The sequence below is a fragment of a genome, unplaced genomic scaffold (assembly GCF_019419815.1).
Source record: "Pyrus x bretschneideri cultivar Hongxiangsu unplaced genomic scaffold, Pyrus_bretschneideri_v1 Contig44, whole genome shotgun sequence".
In the NCBI taxonomy this organism is placed as follows: Eukaryota; Viridiplantae; Streptophyta; class Magnoliopsida; order Rosales; family Rosaceae; genus Pyrus; species Pyrus x bretschneideri.
Window position 1 is genome coordinate 4,049,476 of NW_025999768.1, and position 26,648 is coordinate 4,076,123.

The window sequence follows — 26,648 nt, forward strand, 5'->3', positions numbered from 1 at the left end:
GTCCATTTCCAGCCGTAAATCTGTGCTGGCATTCCCTTCGACCTGGATTGCACATAGGCTGTGTAGGACGAAGCCGGAATGCCAGAAGCCGACGTCCATTTATGAGCCGAATGAGATGAATATATAACAAAAAGGGGTACACGAATTCTTTTCGAACAAGTGAATATACCGAATGAGATGAATAAAACGAAACTATCTCCTCTACCAAAGAAACCTCACCAGTGCTAACTGCTGAGGCAACTAAATATATCATCTTAGCGAAACAAATGGATTCTTGCAGGCAAGAAGAAGACAATAAAGAACAAACTCATCTCCTACTGTACGAAGATACACAACAGTAGCTCATCTGATCCCGTTAGGTCTTCGCATTCCCGAAGAATCTTGAAAGTGGCACGGGACCATCAGCCTCGTCATCGCCACTGCTCGAGTGTTTGGTCTTTGACCTGTGCTTCTTTTCCTTCTTTGTTCTCTTGGACCTGGACTTGGATCGTCTCGATTCTTGGTCTTCGTCTTCACTGCTGGAAGAATCTGAGGATGAGCTCGAGGAGCTAGACTTTGAAGATCTCCTTCTTGAATGCTACAAAGCACAAAGTAAGAGGAAAATATTAAACCACTTAAACAAGCACAACTACAAAAAAAATTAAAAATTAAAAATTAAAAATAAAAATAAAAAAATTGTGGGCAGTGGGCACCTTTCTCTTTCTGCTGCTGCTGCGTTTCTTTAAATCTTTATCCTTCCTATCTGCGAGGACACATATTCACCTTCAGAAAAGAGGCTAGTAGAGACGAGGAATAGTTTGTGTTTACATTCCATGTCCATGACACCCACCTTTCTTGCGATCAGACTTACTACTAGAGTGGTTTCTTCCATTGGCAAGCTTGCGAGCCCTTTCGGCATCCAGTTGAGCTCTGTATTCTCTCATCATTCTATCGGTATCCTTCTCCAGTTCTCCCTTTCTAATTTCATCTTCCTAGTGCAGCAATACATTAAAATTGACTGAAAATTTGCACGTAATGAAGAAGACTACAGATGCAGAAAGCTTTTGAAAAAAATGAATGGTAGCAAGTAGACAATACAACCATGTTACGACAGAGTAGGAAGATAAAATATTAGAGCAAATATCAGTTGAGAATTAGCTCAACCCAAACATTTCTAAATGCGAAATGCTAGGCCTAAGTAGTCGGGACTACAGGCCAATATCAACGACAACATCCTCATCCTTCTATCTTCCAAATCCAAATGCATCAGATCATGTAACTTACTATCAGGCATAATCAGAAACTCAATTAACATGTTCCTTCTACAACACATGATATCAAGAAGGTAACACAGCAGCAGAAATAGATAGAGGAAAGTCCAAAGCAGAAAAGAATACCTTTTGCTTCTGTTTATACTCCTCCCAGGTAATTGTGTGAGAAGTTTTGAGGCTAGCCAAACGAGCAGCATGCCACTCTGGTGAATGAAATGAACCATCCATCTGCGACAGTCCTCATCAGTGAAAGTACAGGTGGATCCAAGTATTATATTGGATTATCGAGTCAATTCTCTAATAGAAAGATGATACATACTTACATTTCACCAAATGTTTACCCTAAAACCTTAATATGGTACCCTACTTGAAATTGACACGAATTTCACTGTGCAGTATACCGATAGAAGTAAAATATTTATGTGGGTGACGTGGTATGGGAATCAGAAATGTGCCCCATCTGACGATAACTCTTTCGGTGTTTAAAGTCTTATACATGAGTGGCATCTAATTACAGAAGTTTAGTTTCTTTAGATAGATTAATCATTATCATGAATCTGATAGAGGTACTCCACAAACTGTATAATTGCTCACACCAGTCCCATCAATTGTGAGAAAACCAACAACATCCACCTTACGAGTTAGGCTGCTAAAGACACCGATCTCCAAAAGCTCGTCGTTCATCAACATCCTTTTAACACATACAAGAGTTATGGATTATGGAGGATGCACCATTATCATAACCCATAACTCCATATCTATGAACCTATGCTAACCATAGTCGAACTAGAGTGGTGATAAAGCATCTAAATTTACAAGTAGATGGTATTCAACACTCCACACGAGATACGACACAAACAATTCCTTTTAACGAACACCACATAATCGTAGAATGTCAGATAATATAACCACAAATTCAGTAAACAGTAAACAATTACAACACACCCGTTAAGAACCAAGATCGAATCTTTTCAACAAGGTTTCCTTAGAAATCACATATTCCATTGCACAGTAAGCAGTTCATCGAGAAAACTAAAAGCAGGCAACTGAATTCGAATGCAAATAAATAGCAGAATTGAAGAATGGGGGAGAAAATTGAAACTAGTGAGGTAGTGTGGAAGGGTACAAACCATGCCGTCTTCAACCTCATCAGGGCCAGCAGAGCTGGAGCCGAGCCTGGATCTCTGCATAGCCTTGTAAGCTTGATTTTTGCCCATTTGGAAAGAGACCCAGATGAGAAAATCAATCAATCAAAAAGATACGACTAGAGTATCCGCGGAGGACAACCCATGTACCGAAATCGAGAGAATTTAGGAACAGCTAGAAGAAACGAGGAGGTTGGGTTTGGGTTTTCCAAAGAGGTGTGGCTGTTGCTCCTCGTCGTATGAATTTGGTTATACAATCACAAGGTGAGGCTGTCAGGACGAGGCCAGCAGTTCTGTCAAAGAAACAACGACTATCACGTGTTCGACCTTAGAGATTTAGATGACGTGTTCGATCTTGATTCGTCTGGCTAGAAGTTAATAATATAAACACACACACACCAACGGGAAATTTTTAGTTGTAACAGAAACACGGATGATACACCACGTGTTTTTATGTAAGTGGTGAAAAATTTTAATTTTTAAGTTATTAACTTTTTAACATACATATCTCAGCATATAATACGTTATGTACTATCTCGTATGACGGTCACATTGAAAAATATCGCCAAACCAACAATGGATGACTCATCGTGCTTTTTCCAAAGAATAAAGCTAACTCCTCCGGTTATCAATCTATCAAACTTCATCTTATTTAAATTTAAATTACATATTAATAAAATTCTTTTAAATAAAAAGATAGTGAAAAAATTATTTAATTTTTGATCATAATAGAAAAATTAAGAATAATAATGTAATTTTTCAAAATAAAAGTTTACTGTTTTTTTATTTAAAACATCACATTTTAACAACTCTAATTTTAAAAACTAAAAAAAAAAAAAAAAAACAAAATTAAACCTATCCTGCCCTCTCACTTTCTTCCTCTCTTCTTCAATTTTAAACAAAAATAAAACATTTCACATACACTTTATGTGTGGGCATATACTAGTATAATTTAAAATTTTGATCTCTCCACCATTTTTTTGTCTAAAATAAAGAAAATATATAACTTATTTGAACATCTCACAATTTTCCGCTTTATGAGGATCTGGGGACGTTTATAACACGTAGGGATGGCAACGGGGCGGATTGGATTCAGATGTGTCATCCCCATACCTAAACCCGTTTATTTTACCCAAACCCGAACCCATGGAATCCCCGAACGGTTTTTCCCATAACCAAACCCATTGGATGACGGATTTGTGATCGGGGAACAGTTTTCCCCGTTATGATATCTATATATTTATTTATATTATTAACTTGTACAAGTTTTCAAAAACTAGCATCACATCACTATTGGGCGCATTGCACCCTCTGAGCACCACCAGGCATGTCATCATCCTCATCATAGGCCTCTTGCTAAGCCTGCTGCTGCTTCCTCCTCATCTCCTCCTCCATGTTCACATCATGCAAAGTCGTCTCCTCACACTCGTTCACCTCCATATCTGTCAGGCTTCAATGCATGATTATTAACAATCCCTTTTCATATAATAAATATTTATCTTCTTTTTTTATTCATAGATGAAATGGTTCGGTTTCAGGTATGGGTTTGGGGCGAATACCCCAAATAACCATAATCAAATCTGAAACCGAAAAATTTACCCGACAGTTACCCATAATAGTAAAATACTTGAAATTTTATGCCCGAAACCGAACCATTTGGATCAGTTACTTGTGGGAATCGGATTTGACGGGTTAAATTACCATCCCTAGTAACACGCAATCTTATTCATACTTTGCAAAGAGGTTGTTTTCATGACTTAAACCCGTGACATTTTAGTCACACAAAAAGCAATATTTTCGTTGCTCGAAAACTCACCCCTTGATTAAATTTCTAGTATGGAAAACCAAAAATTAAAAAAGAAAATGTTAGCGAGGTCAAGAACTTAGCCATAACGATACTTCGTCGGCCATGCTTCTCTAAAATGTCTTACATGAATTTAAATATGCTTATGATGACACGACATTGGCAAGAAAATAAGCCTTATGATCCTCTCTACATTAAGTAAGGTTAATTTTGATATATTCTTAATTGTGTCCGAGTATCAAGTAGAAAATTAAAATTGATTAAAGGCGGACAGCGAAATTGGTATTTGCCAAGTTGGGCTCTAAACAGGCTGTATATAATGCGAAGAAACCTGATGGGCTGTCTTCGGTTTGGACTTGAGCAGTTAATAGTGGGCCTCCAAATTTTTTCTTATGTGTAAATAATCTTTTAGAATGACCTAAATTTATTTTAAGAAACATGTGGTGTGACGAGAATGACTCGAATTTTCACTTATAATTAATCTTGTAAAAATTCTCAAAGTTGATTTGAAAACATGGGTTATAAGTTATAACTCACAATTTTTGTAAAAAAAAAAAATTTAAAATTTTAGTTTTAAGAAATATTTAGTGTGGTAACTAAGGAAAATGTTGCAAAACCTTTCAATGTGATCCTACCATTTATTAGATCCTGAAAATACTTTTTTATTGATTTTTAAAGTTGAAAAATAGAAAAAATAATAATATAAACTAAAAGTATGCCCCCCAAATATTTTTTTTGTGTCGAAAATCTTTGGAATGTCCTATATTGATTTTAGGAAACATGTGGAGCGACGACAACGACTCGAATTTTTGCTTATAATTAATCTTGTAAAAATTCTCAACATCGATTTGTAAATGTGGGTTATAACTCACAGTTTTTGTGAAAAAAAAATTGAAATTTTTGGGTTTAGGAAATATTTTGCATAGGAGCTAAGGAGAATTTTGCTAAATCTTTGGATATAATCCTACCATTTATTAGGTCCTAAACTATTGTTTATTGATTTTTAGATTAGAAAATTAGAAGAATAATATAAACAAATAGTCGCCCCTAAAGTTTATTTTTTATTTTTCGGAAATCTTCGGAACGTCTTAGATTATTTAATTTTCAAATTTAATCTACAAATTTAATTTATCTAGCGTTACTCTTCATCTTAAGTTAAAAAAAGTAGCATAATACATGTAGAAAAAGAATAATATTATTCATAACATGTTTTTATATCACATTTATATACCATCTTAGATGACATCTGATGTGGACAGTCACATTATTTGAATTAATCAGTTTTACAAATTTTTCAAATGATATGGTTGTCCACATCAAATGATACCTAAATGATATGAAAATGTGGTACAAAACATAATATGAATAACAAAAAGTCCTTGCTGGATGTACGTGTCAGCACTTTGTTTTGCTGTAAATTAAAATAGGTACACAAGACAATGATGGCATATCAAGAGATCCAAACATGAAACCTTGTTTGTGAATTGCGAGAGGAATACTAATACAAGATATCACCGTAACACGGTGAAATTTGACATTTTCCGTAAGAGAGGCTGAAGGAGATTGTATTGGGAATTTGTGAGCAAGCAAAGTTAAATATTTGTTGACAGTTTTACGGCTGCGGGAGAATAATTCTCTTTATCAGTTTGTGCGTGGCATGGCAGACTCTCCACAGAGAGACAGGGCACGAGCCTCCTAAAAACGACGCGTTTCGGGTTCTCAGGACAGGACGTCTGTGCGAGGTAAAGGAGGTCCTTGTTAATACACGGGTTGGCCAAATTGTCAATGCGTGAACCACGGGTTTGCACTGTGCCATGCATCCACTCGCACGCTTATATATATATATATATATATATAAAGGTTTGTACGGCTTGGCGACCTCTCCAAACCAGAGTCCATGCATACCTAATTGTGAAGGACATCAAAAGCTTTTAATTTTGGAAGTTTTAACAAAATACTTACGGTATTATTAACTTTTAATAAAAAATTATATTTTTATTTTTTTATTACTATTCATTACACCTTTATTTGTCATTTTTCATTAAAATTAAAGTTTTTTTGAATTTTTCGTTAGTTTTCCTTTTAATTTTCCTATAACCTTCTATTTTTGTTTTATTTTAGGATGGTATTAAAGATACATTAGCAAAGAAAAATTTAATTGGGTAATACTCCTTAAAAGAGAGATTTATCAGTGTGTTTAGCACTCGCCCAAATACATTAAATGCAATAATACAATTGATTCAAGATTCTAAATTTTTTTATAACTAATTGTATTATAACACACAGCCAAACCTTTTTTTATAACATTTCTCCACTTTAAAGTTTAAACGAAGATAGGACCCCACTCCGCTCGATGATTTACTTGATTTCTGGATAAAAATTAGATATTGTAAAGCCTGATTAAGTTATCATCAAAGGTAGATTTATAAAAGAAAAGTTTTGGTAATCATTACATTTCCACGGTGATGCAAGAATCATTTCAAATCCATATGAAAAAGAGACATTATTTTAGGGTCAAACGTGAATAAAAATGACTTTTTGTAACGCCAAAAAAATATTGAATATTCAAAAACCAAAAGGCCTCTTAGCCATCTCCTACCAAAAGACGCCGCTGAATAATGTAAAAAGATTAAATTTTTAGACTAAGTTTTATAAATTATATGATGTAGTTGTTATGAATTAAATTACTATTTAAGAAGGAGTGTTATCTATATACTTATTTTTACTTCTCACACATCTTTAATCTGTTTTCGGCAATCAGATTAAATGAATTAAAGAAGTTCAATGACAAAAGGTTAACAATCTTTATTTAAGTGTTGACTAACTTGCATATTTTATATGGAGTAGGATTTTCTCCCCTCTTGTTTTCCCTCCCATTCCCTCCCTTCTATTTGAACAATTACAGTTAAACTATGTCAACATTTTATATTAATTTTTTATAGAAAGAAAAAGACAAAGTAGAGAATGTGAAAGATGGGGATAGAAGGGATAAAAAACAGAAGAAGAGATAATTCTAGTCTATTTTATATTGGACATATCACATTTTAAAATTTTATCCGAAAATTTGATTTACCTAGTATTATTCTGAGCATATGTACTACCTAGCCTCTAGGCAGCACCCAATGAAATTGTCTCATCGAACGAGGATCCTCTCAGATCCTTTTTGTGAGGATCCTAGAGATCCTTTAATCATATCTGTTCATCATACATTGTATGGTTAGTTTTCGTCAGGTACTATTTATATTTAATTTTAAGTAAAAAAATTTACAATAATTTCTGATCGCACAATATACGATGAATGAATGTGATTGGAGAATCTTCGAGATCCTCACAAAGAGGATCCGGGATCCTCATTCCTCTCATCTCCTATTCTCCTCCCATTTTTTCACCTTTTTCCTTTACTTTTTTTCTATAAATATATTAATATAAAATGTTAAAGTGACTTAATCGTGCCAGTTTAAATAGAATGGAAGAGATAAAAAAAAAAAAGAAAATCCTACTCCTTTAAAAACGTCCCCACGCACTAAAAATCCGTGGGACCCCCTCACCCCCTTTTTTAAGGCTTTTTCTTTCTATTTTTTTCACTAAAAATCCTACTCCTTTAAAAACGTCCCCACACACTAAATTTTTTACAACTTTTTCACAAGTTGTTAGACCTTGTGCTAAAATTCTACTTGCTCTGCAGTACTCTGTACTCTCGATGATTTAAGGGTTAAAATTTCCTATATATAAAAGAAAAAGATAATTTGAAGTATTCTAAGACCATCTCCAACAATGGGCTAAATGCCAAATTTCCCCCCAAATTTCCCCCCCAAACCATCTCCAACCCATGCTAAAACATTGGGCTAAATGCCAAATGTTAAAGTTGGGCCAAATTCCCCCCAAAATTCCCCCCCCGCGCGACTGGACTCGCTGGCCCAAAGGCCAGTCTCGGCCCGTTCACTCGCGTACGCGCCCCACGCGGTGCGCTTGCAGACGTTGCCCGACAAGGTGGGCCCCGCTGTCAGCGGGTTGTCGGCCACCCAGCTGAAGTCCAACGGCTATTTTTGCAATCCAACGGATGTGTTTCAAGGACCGTTGGTTGATCCAACGGTCCAAATTCAAATTTGATTTTTTAAAATATGTTATTTTAAAATACATTGAATCCAACGGCTGAGATCAAATATAATCAAATCTAACGGTAAAAAAAAAGATCTAACGGCCCAAATTTAAATCTAACGGTTAAAATAATTAAAAAAAAATATTTAACTCAAAATTCACCCAAAAACTCTATAAATACCTATGTATTTGTTCAAACATCCACACAAAACTCAAATTTCTCTTACAATTCTTCCAATTTATCTTTCCACCATTTCTTTCCATTTCCAAATTGTTCAACATGGCAAGAGAGCATATTAGAGGTCGTAATTGGACTTGTGAGGAAGATGTTGCTCTATGCTTGGCATGGGTTTCTGTTAGCGAAGATGGTGCAGTTGGCACTAATCAAAATAAGAAGGTTTTGTGGGATAAAATCATTGCAAAGTTTCAAGAAAACTGCAATGGTAGTAGGCGGGATGGTGGTGGTGTTTATGATCGATGGAAGACTATCAACAAAGCATGCACTTTATGGAAGGGAAGCTTGGAGAGAGCCGTGGTTGGCATGGCTAGTGGGAGGAGCGCCATAGAAATTGTGAGTTTTGTTCTTGATATTTTATTTGTCATGTACATAATATTATGTTGCAACTAATTATGCCACTCCCAATGCATACAATCGAGACTTCCTATCATGCCAGGGAAGCCTCTTTTTTCTGCCTTGCGTAGAAGCCTCTTCAAGTCTGCACGATTTGGGTTGCGGAGGTATGTGGCTCCATATATGCCTTCAATTGCCTTACAGAAGCGCTTCAGGTTCTCAATAGCAGTACTTTCTGCAAGGCGGCAATACTCGTCAGTTGAGTCTGCAGAGCATCCATTAGCTAGCATGCGAAAAGCAGATGTGAGCTTCTGATGAGGTGATAGACCTTGTCGGCCGGTGGCATCTACCCTCCGTTCAAAGTATTGGTCATGATTGACAACTGCATTCAAGATGCTTTCAAAAAGCTCTCTCCTCATCCGAAACCGCCTCCGAAAATCATGAGCATGAAATCTCGGACGCTCGATGAAATAATCTTTCATCATTCGATCATGACACTCTTCTCTATCACGCTGCACATATGAACGCCCCGTGACAGAACCACGATGGCTAGATTCGCCATTGTGCTCAGATTGCATAAACGAGTTGAATAGTTCAACTTCAGCATTGAACAATTCTGCATCCTCAATCTCCATCCTTGCTTGGTATTGTGCCATCTGCATTGCCATACTACGCCTTCTTCTATCACCCATTGATGAGATATTGAGGATTTTTAGGAAACAAAAACTCTTTGAAAGTTGAAAATGGGTGAATATAAATGATGATTGAAGGTTGAAAGGTTGTGTGATCAACAAATATTGGACATATGTTTATATAGAGGATGATTTCTGAAAGTTTGGTGGTGAATGGTTGGTTGAAAGTTTGGTGTTTATATAGTTGGTGAAAGTTGAAAGTTTGGTGTTTATATAGTTGGTGAAAGTTGAAAGTGTGGTGTTCAACGGTTGGTGAATTGAAAATTTGGTGTTCAAAGTTTGGTGAATTGAAAGTACAGGTTGAAAGATTAAAGTGACGGCTTGCTTTTGAATTTGTGATTTTTCAATTTATCTGATTTAAATTTTTTTAGTTAATGTTCATTAATTTACGATGTCTACATATTTCTTTTTTACTTATTTTTGCATAAGTTAATTCTTTAATTTTAAATTTTAGCCTAGACAGCAGACGTTTCTGGCTAAAGCTAAATTTTCCGGACTAAAAAACTTTTAGAATGGAGATGGTCTAAAAAATTCACTGAACTTTGAGGTTTGAGCTGTGAAAAGAAGATAAAAGTAAAAACTTTACATTTTGGCTTTTAATTTTACATTCAGTCCTCATATTATGTTTTCTTTTTCCTCCTCCATCACATTTTTCATTTTATTTTTACTATATAAAAATTTAAAACAAAAAATTAACGTAACTTAATTTTAATTATTTAAATATATATATAATAAAATAAAATAAAAGAGAGATAACCTACACCGTACTCTCATGACTGTGTTTGTTGTGGTGTGATAATTGTAAGAATCTTTCACACAGTGACACAGGCAAAACAAAACTCCATATCCCAATAAAAACACAGCATTCTGTCTGTCACAAATTTTAACGCCTCACTCTCTCTCTCTCCTCTCTCCCGCTCCCACTTCAAGATATCATCTTTACCTTTCTTCTCTAAGTTCACACGCTCAGAATTACTGTGTATCTCTCTCTCTCTATCTTGTTCATAGGTGAAAACTAAAAGGAGTAGAAGGTCACTGTAATGGCCTGAAATCTGCTACAACTACCATTCTTTTTTGTTTCTTCTACTCACACCACCACCGCCATCACCACCACCACCATGTAGACTCTTTTCCTCTCTCTTACTCTTCTCTCTCTAGCTTGCTCTCTCTCTCTCTCTCTCTCTCTCTCTTTCTCTCTGAACACAAACAAGTACATTCTTTTCCTACAACAAAGCACAGCACAATGCCAGCCCTCAATCCGCTGATGATCCTCTTGCTCACGACTGTCTACTTCTTCACCACCGCCACTTGTTACCACCACAACCGCCACCTCCTCCACCAGCCCCTTTTCCCCTCTGAGTCCTCCCCTCCAACCCAACCCCCATCCTCCTCTCCCCAATCCCAGTCCACCCCAATTCCCAAACTACCCTTCTCCTCCTCCTCCTCAACCCCTCCCCAAAAACCTTTCTTTCCCTCCTCCTCCCGCTCTCATTCCCCACTGCCCCCTCCCTCCCCAACTTCCCTCACCTCCTTCCCCGCCAACATTTCCTCTATCCTCTTTCCCAGAACCTCCTCCTCCTCCTCCTCCTCCCACCGCCACGTCATCGCCATCGCCGTCTCTGTTTCTATCACTGCCTTCATCATCATCGCCTCCGCCGCCGCATTTCTGTACTACCGTCGAAGCCGGCAGCTTAACCCCACCTTATCCGACGATAAGGCCTCCAGACCCGACAGTCTGCGTCTGTTCCCGCCAAACACCGCCTCCTCCGACGCGGTTCACAAGCATTGTAGTAGTACGCCCAATACCAGCAAAGAGTTCCTCTACCTCGGCACCTTAGTTAGTCCCCGAGGAACTGACGAAGAAAACGCCGCGAACACGAGCAATGCGGGCTTGACGTTCGGGGGGTCGAGCCATTCTGCCTCGCCACCGTATCAGAAACTGGGCTCGCCGGAGCTGCAGCCGCTTCCACCACTTCCCAAGCACAATTTCAGACGGAGCTTCAAGAATTCCCAACTGGGTTCCGACGACGAAGAGGAGTTCTTTTCTCCCAGAGGATCTTCCGCGAGTCCCAAACATGGTGGCGGAAGAATAACAAGCTCCGACAGAGTGTTGAAGGCCGTCGATGGCGTCAACTTCGGAAGCAGAAGCTTCAATTCGAGAACTGCATCATACCCATGTTCGAAATCTGCTTCCCCAGCAAGTTCTGGGTCTCGCACGGTCTCGCCAGCGTTGAATATGAGCCCCATAAGCTTGAAATCGAAGTCGCCGGACTCAGTAATCAACTTCCCAGCTCCATGGCGGCCTCCTCAGATACCGGTATCATCGTCCCCATCATTATCCTCGTCGTCCTCAAGAAAATCTGACCTTTTCGGGCTGAAGAATCACTCTCCGGAGAGAAATAAAAGTTTTGTTCCGATCAGACTTTCTCCTCCGCCTCCTCCGCCGCCACCCCCGAGGTTTTGGGAAGCTCCAGTTGGTCGAACTCCGAACACAGGGCCACCGGTTCTTATCACGCCTTCCCGGCCTGCTGTGGTTCAAACTTCGGCACCCATTTTGGCGGGTGAAAGTTCAGAGAGCAATGAGATGGTGGAAAAGAATGAGGAGACTCCAACAAAACCAAAGCTGAAACCTTTACATTGGGATAAAGTTAGGGCCAGCTCAGACCACGCCATGGTGTGGGATCGCTTGAAATCCAGCTCTTTTCAGTAAGACAAGAACAAATTTCTCGGCCTTTTCTTTTCTGTCAATTTTCGCCGCCAAAGTCGGATCCTTTAGCTTTTTGTTGCACTTGCCTTTTAGTGAATTGTGTTTTTTGTGTGTTGCAGGCTGAATGAGGAGATGATTGAGACATTGTTCGTGGTAAACAATTCGGGTTTGGCACCAAATGACAATGTCCGGCGACAGATTCTGCCCTCTGTGGATCAGGAGAACCGCGTGCTTGATCCGAAGAAGTCTCAGAACATTGCAATTTTGTTGAGGGCACTTAACGTTACCCTTGATGAAGTCTGTGAGGCGCTTTTGGAAGGTAAGTAATAATACTCGATTCTCGCTTGTTGCATTTTGTCTAATTTTAGCATGTTCATTTTGAATTAGTGATGTTGCATACAACTCATGTTTGGAAATGAAGTTTGATAAAATGTGTTTGCATTTATATGAACTTTTGTAAATTTGGCAAGCAGGTAATTCTGATGGACTTGGGACAGAACTGCTTGAAAGTCTATTAAAGATGGCTCCGACCAAAGAGGAAGAACGGAAACTAAGAGAGTTCAAAGATGAATCGCCGTTTAAGCTTGGCCCAGCCGAGAAATTTCTGAAGGCGGTGCTCGATATACCTTTCGCGTTTAAGAGGGTGGATGCAATGCTCTACATTGCCAATTTTGATTCAGAAGTTGATTATCTCAAAAGGTCTTTTGAGACTCTGGAGGTAAATCTTATGTTCTCTTTCGCGTTTAAGGGTGCAATAATTTCTATTTTGTTGATTCGTTCTCATGCTCAAATATCCTGTTGGAGCTAGCTAATGAGCATCTATCTGTTTAAATTCAAACCTTCCTGTCCATATTTGATGATGGGTAGAAAGACTTGAGGCCTCATGATTTTGATTCTTTATGCAAGTCAAAAGTTGAACAGTGAAAAGCAGAATTTTGTTGGCGGCCTTTTCTCTGTAGTTTAAATTTTGGTTCAAGGAACTGGTTTTGAAATATGTTCAGCGGATGACGTGTTTGGTGTAACCACCGGACTGCCTTCGTCTGCTGTTGGTCACTTTCCACTTCTGGTTGATCCGTTTTCTATTTTAATTGTAGTCCAACCAATTTTACTATTAGTGCTTGCTAATCCGAGCCTGTTAATTCTGTCTGGTGTTGTACGCCGTTCTGGCTTTAAGAACTTGGTGATGGTTACAACCGTGGGGCGTGAAGCTCTCAAAAGTATGATTGACCGGTCTGCTATACTCGGGAATTCTGTGTCTGTTTAACATATTGTCGAAGCTGACCTTATACAGAAAACTAAGGGAGTTAAGTAACATGTACTATATGATTGCAAAATCAGTTTTCTGTCTAATTTTGTGGTGTGAATTATTGTTTTAATTATAATAATTATGCTTCTCAACTTTGCCTGAATTGTTTTGCATAAATATTACCAGCTATTTCTGACACAACTCCCTTAATACAGGCAGCTTGCGAAGAATTGAGGAACAGCAGAATGTTCCTCAAGCTTCTTGAAGCAGTGCTCAAAACTGGGAACCGCATGAATGTTGGCACTAACCGTGGCGATGCCCATGCCTTCAAGCTAGACACACTTCTCAAGCTTGTAGATGTGAAGGGAACAGATGGGAAAACCACTCTGTTACATTTTGTTGTGCAGGAAATCATCAGAGCTGAAGGTTCGCGTCTCTCTGGCATGAATCAGAATCGAACAACCGAGGATAGTCAACAATCTTCTTTCCGGGATGATGTTGAGTTTAGGAAGCTTGGCCTGCAAGTTGTTTCAGGATTGAGTGGGGAGCTCACCAGTGTAAAGAAGGCTGCTGCTATGGATTCAGATGTTCTTAGCAATGAAGTTGCGAAAATTGCTGGTGGAATTACAAAAATAGCAGAAGTAGTAAAATTAATTGAAGGAAGTGCATCGAAGGAGAGTAGCCAGAAATTCTTCGATTCCATGAGTGGGTTCTTGAACAAGGCTGGGGAAGAGATTGTAAGGATTCAAGCTCAAGAGAAAGTTGCATTCTCTATGGTAAAGGAATTAACAGAATATTTCCATGGGAGCTCAGTTAGGGAAGAAGCTCATCCCTTCCGAATTTTCACGGTGGTGAGAGATTTTCTTTCTATTCTAGATCAGGTGTGCAAGGTGGTTGGAAAAGTTAATGAAAGAACTATCGTTGGGTCAGCATGTCAGTTCCCCAGGGTTCTGAATGCAACCCTTCCACCGGTTTTTCCAGGACTCAGTGCAAAGCAGCATGATGGTTACTTGGATGATGAAACCGCGATCTCGACTTAGTGCTTGAGTTTATGTTGTATGGATGGGATGAGCATCTGGCTGGAGCTTTTGATGAATTGGTTACCTTTTTAGGTTCAGCACCCTTCCTTGTACTTATATATAAAATATACACACAAGATTTTGGAATTGTTCCATCTTGTGTAATATATAGGGGGAATTAGATCAGAAGATAATAAGTTGTAGTAGAACAATATTTTGGTCTGATGTATAAATTTTATTAGTTATATTTAAAGCTTCTGGTTCAGTAACTGCAGATGTCTTTTTTTTAATATTCCCAATTCTCTCTTTTTATTTATTTTTAAATACAAAATGTGCAAAAATTATTTTTACAAAAAAGTGACATCACTTGACTAGGATTTTCCACTGACGCTTGCCTTCCCTCCTTGCCAAGTTCACAAGGCAGCAAACTGGGAGTTCTCAGCATCCATACGTTCAATCACCCGCCGTGCTTCCTCTTCTGTAGCAGGAACTACGCTCCGAATCCGGATCCCATCTTTCATGGCTTCAGGAAGGACAGAGAATGTGAAGTAGAATTTGTTTGATACCTGTTCAAACATATAGCAGACATGAAAAGAATTAAATATCTAAGCATCCCAGATCAAAGCATTTGTAAAGCAGGAAAAAGGATTTCATTTTGTATTTCCTACGGAAAGTAACTGTCTTTCAGTTTCACACAATTGAGATGAGATTATCTGCCTGAAGATCATTTTTGACAGACCTTCAAAACCAACCCACTCGTTTTCTTTAACCTTCTCGTTAATGTAAGCTAATGTGCTCACCTCACTGGACCTAAGCTCTGGCTGTGTAACATGAGCAACGACTTCCACGTTTATCAGAGGTTCATCTGGGTTTTCAAGTTCTGTATAGAGAACACAAGACTTCAAACGGAGGAAATTTCCTACATCGACCTGCATCAGAAAAACAACGATTATTAGTGACCCCCAAACATGTACCCAACATTTGATGAAAGTTCTGTATTGATTTTTTAGGGGTAATAGGCTCAAAACACAGAGAATTAACAATTTAAGTTGGATATAAAATTTTGATGGGTAATAGGCTCAGTTACTTACAGGTCTAACAAAATCAACATGATCAACTTCCAGAAAGTGTGGTGCTACACCAGCAAATGCATATGTTGTTGAGAAGGCAATTTCAAATGCTCTTCGCATCAAAAATCCTCCAAAGATCCGACCATGGATGTTCCTTTGCTGTGGCTGGCAAATAAAGGAGTTCTGGAGGCAAGTATCCCTTATAAGAATGCTATCTCGGTCTGCCAGTGCTGGCATGTCACAGAAAACTCGACCTTCGGCTAACAAGGCATTGAGTCTGTCTGTGTCCTGGTTTTCAGTATCTGTTTTATGTTCTGCTCTTTTCTTTTTCCTCATTTTATTCCTCTTATCTGCTTCTTCCCAGAGCAATTTTTCTTTCTCAGTCTCAGGCAATATCTGGTTAACCGGAGCTGATTTTCCAGACTTAGAATCACGGGCTACAAAAGTGAAGTTTGCTGTAAGAGCAGTGGACTCTGATGGGTATGAGGATCCTGCAAATTAAGTTTCGAATCTAAAGTCAGCCCAATGAAAAAAAAATCGAGATAATTAGCAACAAGAAACTAGAATATTTGGTTACGTAAACTTCAGTACCCTGCAACGATTGAGTCACTTCCAGCTGAATTTCCATGGATGACTTCCCAACCCATATGACAGCGCCACCTATATTCAAATCAGTGTCAACAAGGATAGGTTTTTTCAAAACCATCTTGTCAACAGAAGCAGTCACCAGTAGCAGAGGCCTTGTTGTGCCATCTTCATTGCAGCAATGCTGGCCAGCAAGAAGTTCAAAAACTAGGATCATTTTCAAAGAAGTAGCAACCCCTCTACATGTTATGGATCCCTACCCAACAGCTAATTCAAGAAACAACCCGTTACGCAGAAGGCTAAATCTAGCTAGCCTCAACGACCAATACATTTCGAAAGTTAAGGCATTTACAAATCGAATATTCAGTTAGAGGATCAAGTTGAAACTCGGGTAATAGTTCCGGGACTAATGCTCCAATTTATGCAAGAACAAAAACCATGTTATCAGCCTTTGTTTTCCCTACCAATCCGAATTCCAAACCCAACAGAAATCAAACAAATACATACACAACAAAATTGCAGCAAGAATTGAACTACTCTTATAACTAAAAGACTTAAAATTGATACCTTGAATGCAATGGTTCCAGCAAGAGCATCGAGATCCTCAAGCAACTTCCCCATTCTAATCCCATTCCAGGGGTTCCTGTACTGCTCTCTCAGTTTATAATCAGACGAAAACTTGTACAGAATACTGGTCCGACTCTGCGCCGGAGTCCTGGCCACCAATTCACTCTGCGGAGGCGCGTCACCTGATGCGTCCCCGCACATCTTTGATCTTGCTTCCCACAGAGCATTTGTGACAGGGGAACTGTACATTCCAGGCCATAAACTTATCGGTTTTCGAATAGAAGAGCCTGCATCGATGGGCTGCGAACTGTCGTGGGGCGAAGTCACTATGGAAACAACCGGGATTGGCTGAGAAGGGTCGGAATTTGCGGTTGAGAAGGGCCTGCTTTGAGTGAATGGCTGGGGAATAGGAACGAAAGGTGGGATCTTGAAGGTGGGTTTTGGCTGCTGTGGTGGATTTGGTATGTGGGTAATGGGTGATTCAGGTGGGTGTGGTGAGGAAGGATGAAGATTTGGAGTGAGAGTGAAGTAGGAGGCGAGTGATTGGAAGGATGAAGATTTGGATTTTGGGGTGAAGAGGAGGTGGGGAAGTGGTTTTCTGAGTGGTGTCATGATGGTTCTATCTTCTACGTGTGGAGAGAGAGAAAGAGTACGTCATTCACATTCTGGGTGTACTGGAGAGAAACTCAGGAGCAGCAGCAGCAGCAGGATCTGTTCTGTTTAATGGTTGGTTGGATTCCAGTTTTGTAGCTGAAGGAGCTATTTTCTGCTCCGATCACCGCGCGAAATGAACGTCATGGTGTTGGCGCTGGCGGCTTAATAAGTCAACGTCTTGGAAAAGATCCTTTTCCTAGGGATCCAGAGATTTGTAATCGTGATCATTCATTATATATCATACGGTTAAAAATATAAATAGTATTTAATAAAAACTAACCGTACGATATACGATGAACGGTCACGACCACGAAATCTCCAATAGATCCTTTACCATGTTTATTTACGAGTGATATGGGTTACTTCTGTTCAAGAACAGAGTGCTTTTACTTTTTTATTTTTAAGACAAAATATTGAAATTTTTTAAAAACTAAACGTTTTTAAAATTTTCATCAAAACATAATCAGAAACGTTTTTAATTGTTCCTAAACACTTTTCGCCAATAGTGTACGAAATGTGAAATTTAGATGCAAACGCAAGATGTGGAAACACTGCGATAATCAACTCATCTAATGTAGAAGCATTGAGGACAATGAATTAAAATATAAAACTTTTTTTTTTTGAACAATAAAATACAAAACTTCAATGCACGCACTTTTACTTCTTGAATATAAATCCCTTGCAAGAAAATATATATTCGAGGTAGGTTCATTTCGTGATTTATTTTATTACATATATTTTAAATTCATTTAAATAATGAGATTTGTGTCATTTAATATCTGCAATCTAAAAATATTTATTTTATTGGTAAGTAAGATGTCTTAATCTTACATATCGTGAATAAACTAATTAACGTAATTACGTCTACATGTGCAACTAATTGGGGTTTGACCAAGGAAAAAATAACGAAAAGTAAAAATAACACATGGTGGATGGAGAATAAGGCCCAATCGCGGAGGTTGGAGGTGGGCTTACAAATACACCCCAAGGTCCAAAAATCCCACCCTAATATATACAAAGCTGTAGCAGCGAGAGCTTCCCGGTTATTGTTAATCTCCGTCTCTCTCTCGCGCTCTCTCAAAAGTTAAAAGCACCGGCACCGGAACCAGCAAAGGTCAGTGCTTTTGATCCGCCGCGTCTCTTCTCACCATTTTTGTTTCTTCTTCTTTTAGCCTCAGCTGTTATATCAACTACTCGTTTCGTTGTTGTTCTTTTTCAGTTTACAGATTTAAGGGATTTTCTGAACTTGCCCTTTTAGGGTTCTTGAATTTGCGCTTTTGCCTGAATAAAGGTTGAATTTGGGATGCGTATGACGATGGAAATGCAAATTAGGATAAACCCAGTAGCAGCATAAATGTGTTAAGGACCTTTTATTTGTGGAGAATTTGTTCATGGCTTGGGTTAAGTCTAGCTCGGTTTTTCTTCTTTTTATTTTTTAATTGAAAAAAATGGTTATCCTTTGCTTGTTTGATGAATTTACATGGCTTTGTTTCGAAGATGTATGTTTTGTAATCAAAAGGATGATTCTTTAGCACCCTTTTTGGTGTAGAAATGAGTAATTCCAGAAATTAATTTAGATGAGATGCTTGTGTAGACCTGTGGACTTGATGCTCATTATGCTTCTCACGTTAGGTTAAAGAGTTGTAAGTTCAATCACAGCAGAATATGTTGTTGCAGGAGGAGGTTGGAAAGGTATTCCTTAGCAAAAGTGTTTGTATAATTAAGCGTATACTAGGATCCTTTGGAATATAGCCTTTTGTCCGATGATCTTTCTAATTTTTAATGGCTGTCTTTAGAGTTAGATTGGTTTAGTTAGCTATTATCAGAGCTACAATAGCAATAGGCATCAGTTTAGTGGATTTCTGCTCTTCTTGAACATTTCTTGCTCTACGGTCTTTGTACTTCGGTTGAAAGCTCTTCACAACTTTTGTTCTTCTCTTTAGTTTTCTTCATAGATAGTGTCTGTGTTTGTGTAATTAGAGTTAATCATCGGATAGCAACAAGCTAAAATCCTTTGTTTGGATTGGATTGTGTAAAGGGCGAAGTCTATATTTACTGTGTTTTGCACTGCGATGATTGGTTGATGTATCTCTGTTCGTTTCAGTAGCTCTGCTTTTGCAATTCTTTATGATAGGTACTAGTAATTCATCATGATGGAGATTTCTTGTCTATCTTTGTTGTCTCCTTTAGTGCTTTAATTTGGTTATGATTTGAATTATCACAGGAGGTACAAGAAGTTAAGATTTCGGATAGAGAAAATGAGTGGAGGTGGAGAGAAAGGGACAGGAACCACAAAAACTCCGGCAGATTTCCTCAAGTCAATTCGTGGGCGACCGGTTGTTGTAAAACTGAATTCTGGTGTTGACTATCGAGGTATGTTTCTTTAGTTTGATTTTATGCTCGCCTTTTCATGCCAGTTTGGTTGTATTCAAATCGGGGCCCAACATATTATTGTTAAAGTTTGCAAAGTTATTTTGTGTAGCAAAGATTCAAGCTGCACTGCTGCAGGGATCAGTTTATTTTGATGGCTCAATTTTCTTATGCAGGTATTCTTGCGTGTCTTGATGGGTATATGAATATAGCAATGGAACAAACCGAAGAATATGTCAATGGACAGTTAAAAAATAAGTATGGCGATGCTTTTATTCGTGGAAATAATGGTAATTATCTAAGCATTGTCTTGTTATGTTTCTCTTTAGTGTTGCCTCCATGAGAAATAATTGGATTTGTTTTGTTTGCGTTTATGCAGTTCTATACATTAGCACGACGAAGAGGAATGTGGCTGATGGGGCTTAGTTGTTTTATGGAGCCATGTAGATCATCTGCTGTCATGCTTTATGCAATTATGTTGTAATGTAAGCTTACATGGGATCATGAGAAGGAAATAGGACTAGTCGACTCGGTACATTTTTCAGTATCTATTTTGGAATGAATGAAAGAAATGATCTGTTGACTGATGATTAATTGTTGTTCAGATTTAAGTCTCGCTTCTTGGGATGATGATTCTTTAAGTCTTGTTTAACGAAGATAACATCTGTCGAGCGTTTCTTCACAGAATTTCGTAGTGACACCTTTTGGTTTTGTGTTGGTCGTGTGTTCTTGTGAATTTGTCGTGAGAGCTTAAAAAATAAGTTGTGCTTTGCTACTTTATGCATGAAGTTGCAAGACTTTCATATCAAAATGGGATGGTCAGCATCCAATTGAAATATCTTGGCGTACAAGAACCGATGTGAGACGCTATTAGTCTTCGAATGCCTATTACATTTATTCGACCCCGAAGGAGAAATAAGATTCCTACTGCATTTCCCTTGGTTTACATTCTTGATACATTTTGCTTTTGAACACACAAGAGGTCATGAGAAACGCGAGCGGCGACCTGAGATAGGTCCCAGAGTATCCTTTGCTGCTACCACTTTACTCACCAACAGCTTCCATTTAGCCTCGTCTTTCTTGGCCTGCTGCTGCATTTTTTCCTTCAAATGCCTGAAACCACAAGAGCAGTAGTTAAGATGCCTCTGACCGTCAAACCCGAGTTGTATTATTCACTAAAATGGAAAATATATAAAATGTAACTCCGGCAGTAACAGTATTGATCCGAGGTTATGCTACAATACAACATAAAACCTCTCAAAGGGTAAGTACTGACCAAATGCCAACCAAATATGAACTGAAATTGGAGTTTCTTACCCTGAGAATGTAGGGCAAAGAAGTGCATGTGGAGTTCTTACCTACACAAAGGGACCTTGCACAATTCAGGCTCATTGCAAATACGAGAATGCAGTTCAAGAAGCTGCCACATGCGTTTGCAGTGAGCACATCCACCAGGAACCCCGGTTTTACAGCCGGAGAAATGACGAACTAAGGTCTCAAGCCCCTTGCAAGCAGGAAAACCACAGCAACTTGGCTTCCTTTAAACACCTTGTCACGGGGACCTATAGTTCTACATCCATCCCTACATATGTGGAGAAGGGCTTCCATTGCCTCATACAGTTGCAAGTACACTTTTTTCTCTTCCTTTTTCTTCAACCTCTCTTCTTTCCTCTGGCACAAAAAATTGAATCCAAGATCTAAAAATTAAATGAGAGACCAAATGAATATATCATCTCAAAATCAAACATACATGTATTATTTTGTTTCTTCCCCCTACAAATACAGAGTAAGATAAGATATTTGAAAAAGGAAAGAAAAACTAGCTTACAGAATCTGCTTCAACAACGGACTCTAGCAGTTCTTGTTCAAGTGCAGGACTAACTCGCTTCATTACTTTCCAGCCTTCGGTTGATGATATGGCTTTAAAGTCCTTCACAACCATGCGTACACAAATCAAGGATAGCCGCGGTGCATCACACTTCCTTGCCAATTGAAGCACATCGACCACATTTTCTTTGGTAATCCATCCCTGCTCAAGAATGTATATACAAACTCTTTTCAATGATGGAACTGAGTAAGAGTGTGACAAAACCAATAAATGGAGAACAAATTTCTTCATCTCTTCCTTTTCATAGCTGCATAGGACACAAAAGAAAATATTTTAAGAAATTTAGCGGATCAAGAAATTCAGATATAAAAGGAGGAGTGTACTGAACTACATAATTCAAAAATACCAGGATGAGTAAAGAAAACGGATGAATGCGTAGACAGCTTCATAAGGTACCCCAGGAATCTTAATGTATCTCATTCCATTTCTTGCTTTTGATTGCTGCAGGAATTTACCTAGCACCGGTGACGCAATTGTCTGCACATTCAATAAAAAAGGAAACTTTTTAGCCATATCCTTACCTAGAAATTTCATTCAGGATTTGCAAAGGGATGAAATTATTGGGTTAATTCAATTAACTTACCAGAACACTAGAATGAACTGGAATACACAATCCATCCTCGGTGCAAATATAGACATCAGCACCATATGCTTCTTTAAAAAGCTTGTCCCATGTATCAATTGTTTCATTTGGGACATAGCAACTCTGTGAAAGCCTGTTGAAAAGTTTATTTTGTGTATATGCTTTACTAGGGACAGGAGGTGGTTTCGGGATATTATGGCTATAGGACGTAGAAGAGGTTGGGTCTTCCAGAACAGGTAAAATGTCATCTGGGTTCACTTCCTCTATATGTATATTGAAAGATCCAGAAAAGGAATCGTGAGTTGAGGATGGCCAGGGTGAGTCGGGAGTAGATGAAGCCATCGGGCTGTTGCGGTTTACCTAAAAGAACTATAAGCAAAAAAAGTATGATAGAAAATCTGCACAAAAGAATAAAACGAGCTTAAGAAACGCTCTAAATGATTTTTGAATGTTCTAACACAAATTTTAAATGCACTAATTACATTGAGATGAAACACCGCACGGAATATTTCTCCTACAATGATTATGTAACAAAAGATATTTCGGAAACATATCTATTTATAGGTATGGCTTGAATGGTATCTCATGGTTGGATCATATCATGAAAATCCACTTAACAAGTAATGTCAACAACTACTAATGAAAGAATGGAAAGACTTCGATGCCCCATATAGGAAAAGAATAAACTGCATAAGCCATCTTGACTTATATGCCAATCACAAAATTGCTTCTGAAATGGAGGGACACATCTTCTTAGCGGTAATTCCAGTTTTGGAAACAAATCTTTCCTGCATGCCTAACTTTGAGATTAGAAATTTCTTATGTGTCAATCTCAACCGGCGATGCAGGAATGTATATGTTCCCAAAACCAGAATTACCGCTAAAACAAATAAGATGTTGGTTGAAAAAACTTTGCATATACCTTACATGCTCCAGTTTACAGGAAACAAGGCATCAACGAATCTATACACAAATGTAAAAGTTTATAACTTCAACCGTCCCGGAGTGGATATATTTCTTACTTTAAGTATGGAAACACCAATAATTCAAAAGTAAAAGTCTCCCTAAACAGAACATATCTTAGTTAGTAAGCAAAACTAAAATAACACATCTGATACAAAATCTAATCTTGGTCGTGTAACGGCAACGGTGATTAATTATTACGCTCCAAGACACAAGAGCTTGAGGAAAGTGCCGAAAGGCAGATCCCACATGCACCAACTGAGCCTAATCAAATCTTACTTCTCCACAATTTAAAACGATCACATTTATTTATTTTTGCAAAAGCTAACTAAAAGGGGGCGACCCAACTAACAAGGTTCCTACTTTGCGAGTGCACTCGTGGGGATGATAGTCTATAGTATGCAGTCTTACCTTGCTTTGCAAAGAGACTGTTCGCCAACTCGAACCAGTGTCCTTGGGTCACAAAAAGCAACTTTTCCGTTGCAAAAGCTAACTGATAGACTAAAATTATGGTACAATTTTTATTACTTTATTGTAAATAATAGAGCTATTACATATGCTTAGTACTATAAAAATTCACAGGAAAAAACAAACGGAGAAGAAAAATGGATTGAAAGAACAAACTTTGGATATCGAGAAAATTCAAGAAAATCTGAATCATACCTTGTATAAAAAAGCAAATCTTCTCAGAAAAATTCGAGACTTGCGCCGATCTTCCCCGCAGTCTTATCACTCATGCTAGATACACACTCAAATGCCAAACGAAGCTGAAACCAACAAAATAATCAAAATTTCTAATAAATGATCACAGAAAAATGAATTGAAAGCAAAAATCTACAGAATAAAGCGAAACTGTAAAAATTATATCCAAAATCTACAAAAAGTCACTAAAATCTACAGAAAAAAAGTAGGAAATAAAGAAATCACCTGAGAGGAAGAAGAGAGGTTGGATGATTGGAGGATGTGAGAAATGAGAGTAAAGTTTTGGGAGGCGGAAAGAGATGGAGCGCACGGGATTGCAGAGGAAGAAGAAGAAATGAGTCGGTGACAGAGAGCGACGGACGTGTGTCTGTCTTCTAAAATACGAGGGAAATCGTTCCTTGCATAAACCAAAAACCATACCCGTCCGTTATTTATTACTCACCTTTTCCTCTCTAATTTTTCTAAATATTTTTTTATTATTTAACCCATGTTTATTTCTCAAGAGAAATACAAACCAGCTAGATTACAACAATTATTGAATCACCTTACATATACTTATATATATATATATATATATATAGGCTCTTTAAGAGGAGGATCTTCAATTTTTTTTTTTTTAAATATGGATTAGTCGTGGGACCCACTTCATATCAAATTTCAACGATTTGAATTGTTTATTTTGTAAGTCTCGATTCTTAGATCATTCTTACAAAAATTCAATTCAATCCGAAATCATTTGCCTATTTAATTATCACGATGAAATTTCAATGTTTCCTAGATAACAAAATGTTCATCAATTTCTTTGAACTCAATTAGATGCCTCAAACATTTCTGGTTTGGTTAATATTTTGCAAGCATGTTCTATAATATACAACTTACAAAATAGACGGTTCGGATCGTTAAAGTTCAATGTGGTATAAGCCCCACAACTCATTCCCATTTTTATAAAAAAAAAAAAATGAGAGTCCCTCCCCTTAAAGTGAACATTGACAAAAACAAAAATAGTGCCAGACTATGTAGTTAAACTTGGGACCTGATTCACATAAATAATTTGGTAACTACTAGCAAACGACAATCAATACAATGCAAAGAATAATATAAAAAATTCATGAAAGATAAGATTTACCGGAATGTTCATCATGAAGAAGAATTCTCGCTTACCATGTGCTACATATTTATGAAGAATTGTAATTACAGATAGGATTATTGGGTATTTGAGTGTTGGATTATTAGGATCGTTTCAAAGTCAGCCAACATTCCATTTGAGTTGGACTGAATTGTATCCAAGTAAAGCTATTAAACTGAATAGATAGTATAGGTAAGATATTTTCATTTATGATAAAATAGCACACCTAATTGACTAGTAAATTGTGAAGTTAAAAACAATATTATTAGTAGTAGATCTATTAATAGTGTAATACTCAATTTCCTCTCTAAAATCTAGAAATGCCAAGTGTCTTTGTTAGATATTATAGGGAAGGGAACCCCACAATCCTTTTCCCAATTGCCAAATTGCAGGAGAGTTCATAACCACTATGATATTATCTACACTAAAAAGATGAAGGAGTAAGTTAAAATTCACAATGAACTAACAACAATATGATTCAAATTCGTCTTTGGTGAGAATCGAATTTAAAACTTCTTATTTATAAGTGAAGAATAATACCACTAGACTGTAGTACTAAGTGAAAATATAAATCATGCGTTTTGATAAGAGAAGATATGGGACATTCTTGGGATGGATGATCTGATGGGCTGTGGTGGTATTCTTCCCTTGCCCATACGATCATTTCGTGGTGGAAATAGAAAAGCAATAAGAGAGTGACACGTGGATGAGTTGAGAGAGAGAAGTGTTGGACGGCTACGACCTACTAGGGGAGAGAGAGAGAGAGAGAGAGACTGAGAGAAAAGGCCAAGGAAAGGGACGGTGATCAATTGGTCGGAAAGGGGAAAAGGTAGAATGCCGCATGGGAATGGAAAAAGACGGGTGGATTGGTGGCTCCACTTGGTCGTAAGAGATTGCCATCTCTACCAAGAGATAAACTTATATGACAGCACATATATTGTCACAATGAAGTTTGAAGAAAATTAATTCATATTTTTGTATCATTGGGACGAGAGGTCGTATTTTTGTGACAAATAAGTTTTTTTTCTTAAATAAAAGAGATGCCCTTAAAACTAATATATTATATATAGTCTCCATGAGATCATCGATTATATATGTCATCATCATATATTCAAATAGTACACAAATGTACCATTAAATGGTTATCAAGCAGTGTTACTAGTTGCAAAATAGAATCTCTCCTTCAAACTCAACTCATATTATTATATGTTCACAAATGGAGTTTTCTTGGGAATTGGATCCTCTTCAAGGAAAATCATCGGGATCCTCCTGACCAACTAACACGGATCATTAGATTTTGATCCAACGGTTACAAACAGGAGGATCCCTATAAAAGTTATAATAATTGTAGTCATTGGATCAAAATCTAACGACCGTGTTATTAGGTCAGGAGGATCTCGAGAGTTTACCTCGAAGAGGATCCAATTCCTATATTCTTGTACCAAAAATACTAGTATACTAGTCTTTCAACTCAAAGCCTGAAAAGTATGGTCATACATGAAACAGGCCACTCAAGCTTGGCCTCCTCAGTAAAATTTTATGGGTTAAATTAACAGATCATTCAACCCAATTGAATAAATTTATAGATCACCCTCCAAACCAGCCCAT

General features: G+C 37.9%; 6 protein-coding genes across 6 annotated transcripts; 2 read left to right on the forward strand and 4 right to left on the reverse strand.

Moving 5' to 3' along the window:
• Nucleotides 1-102: 102 nt before the first annotated feature.
• LOC103956021 (protein FAM133) lies at nucleotides 103-2,640 on the reverse strand. The gene is made up of 5 exons (XM_009367951.3): nucleotides 2,381-2,640; nucleotides 1,377-1,478; nucleotides 830-971; nucleotides 693-742; nucleotides 103-577 (listed from the first exon to the last, which is right to left on the reverse strand). Exons 1-5 carry the CDS (start codon nucleotides 2,465-2,467, stop codon nucleotides 356-358), a joined length of 603 nt encoding a protein of 200 aa, XP_009366226.1. The 5' UTR covers nucleotides 2,468-2,640; the 3' UTR covers nucleotides 103-355.
• A 6,281-nt stretch (nucleotides 2,641-8,921) lies between these two features.
• LOC103956078 lies at nucleotides 8,922-9,560 on the reverse strand. The gene has a single exon (XM_009368021.2). The coding sequence runs from the start codon at nucleotides 9,558-9,560 to the stop codon at nucleotides 8,922-8,924; it is 639 nt and encodes a 212-aa protein (XP_009366296.2).
• Nucleotides 9,561-10,558: 998 nt separating this feature from the next.
• LOC103956022 (formin-like protein 2) lies at nucleotides 10,559-14,801 on the forward strand. The gene is made up of 4 exons (XM_009367953.3): nucleotides 10,559-12,266; nucleotides 12,387-12,586; nucleotides 12,741-12,985; nucleotides 13,729-14,801. Exons 1-4 carry the CDS (start codon nucleotides 10,804-10,806, stop codon nucleotides 14,551-14,553), a joined length of 2,733 nt encoding a protein of 910 aa, XP_009366228.2. The 5' UTR covers nucleotides 10,559-10,803; the 3' UTR covers nucleotides 14,554-14,801.
• A 20-nt stretch (nucleotides 14,802-14,821) lies between these two features.
• Nucleotides 14,822-17,551, reverse strand: LOC103956023 (acyl-coenzyme A thioesterase 2, chloroplastic). Its single transcript, XM_009367954.3, has 5 exons — nucleotides 16,755-17,551; nucleotides 16,194-16,371; nucleotides 15,624-16,093; nucleotides 15,333-15,461; nucleotides 14,822-15,098 (listed from the first exon to the last, which is right to left on the reverse strand). Exons 1-5 carry the CDS (start codon nucleotides 17,364-17,366, stop codon nucleotides 14,946-14,948), a joined length of 1,542 nt encoding a protein of 513 aa, XP_009366229.2. The 5' UTR covers nucleotides 17,367-17,551; the 3' UTR covers nucleotides 14,822-14,945.
• An 816-nt stretch (nucleotides 17,552-18,367) lies between these two features.
• LOC103956024 (sm-like protein LSM36B) lies at nucleotides 18,368-20,368 on the forward strand. The gene is made up of 4 exons (XM_009367955.2): nucleotides 18,368-18,522; nucleotides 19,633-19,781; nucleotides 19,955-20,068; nucleotides 20,158-20,368. Exons 2-4 carry the CDS (start codon nucleotides 19,667-19,669, stop codon nucleotides 20,202-20,204), a joined length of 276 nt encoding a protein of 91 aa, XP_009366230.1. The 5' UTR covers nucleotides 18,368-18,522; nucleotides 19,633-19,666; the 3' UTR covers nucleotides 20,205-20,368.
• A 186-nt stretch (nucleotides 20,369-20,554) lies between these two features.
• Nucleotides 20,555-24,359, reverse strand: LOC103956026 (BTB/POZ and TAZ domain-containing protein 3). The gene is given in 8 exon segments (XM_009367957.3): nucleotides 20,555-20,891; nucleotides 21,137-21,311; nucleotides 21,314-21,449; nucleotides 21,607-21,913; nucleotides 22,013-22,143; nucleotides 22,250-22,647; nucleotides 23,876-23,979; nucleotides 24,140-24,359. Coding segments are annotated over 6 exon segments (1,221 nt in total). The 5' UTR covers nucleotides 22,592-22,647; nucleotides 23,876-23,979; nucleotides 24,140-24,359; the 3' UTR covers nucleotides 20,555-20,761.
• Nucleotides 24,360-26,648: the final 2,289 nt, after the last annotated feature.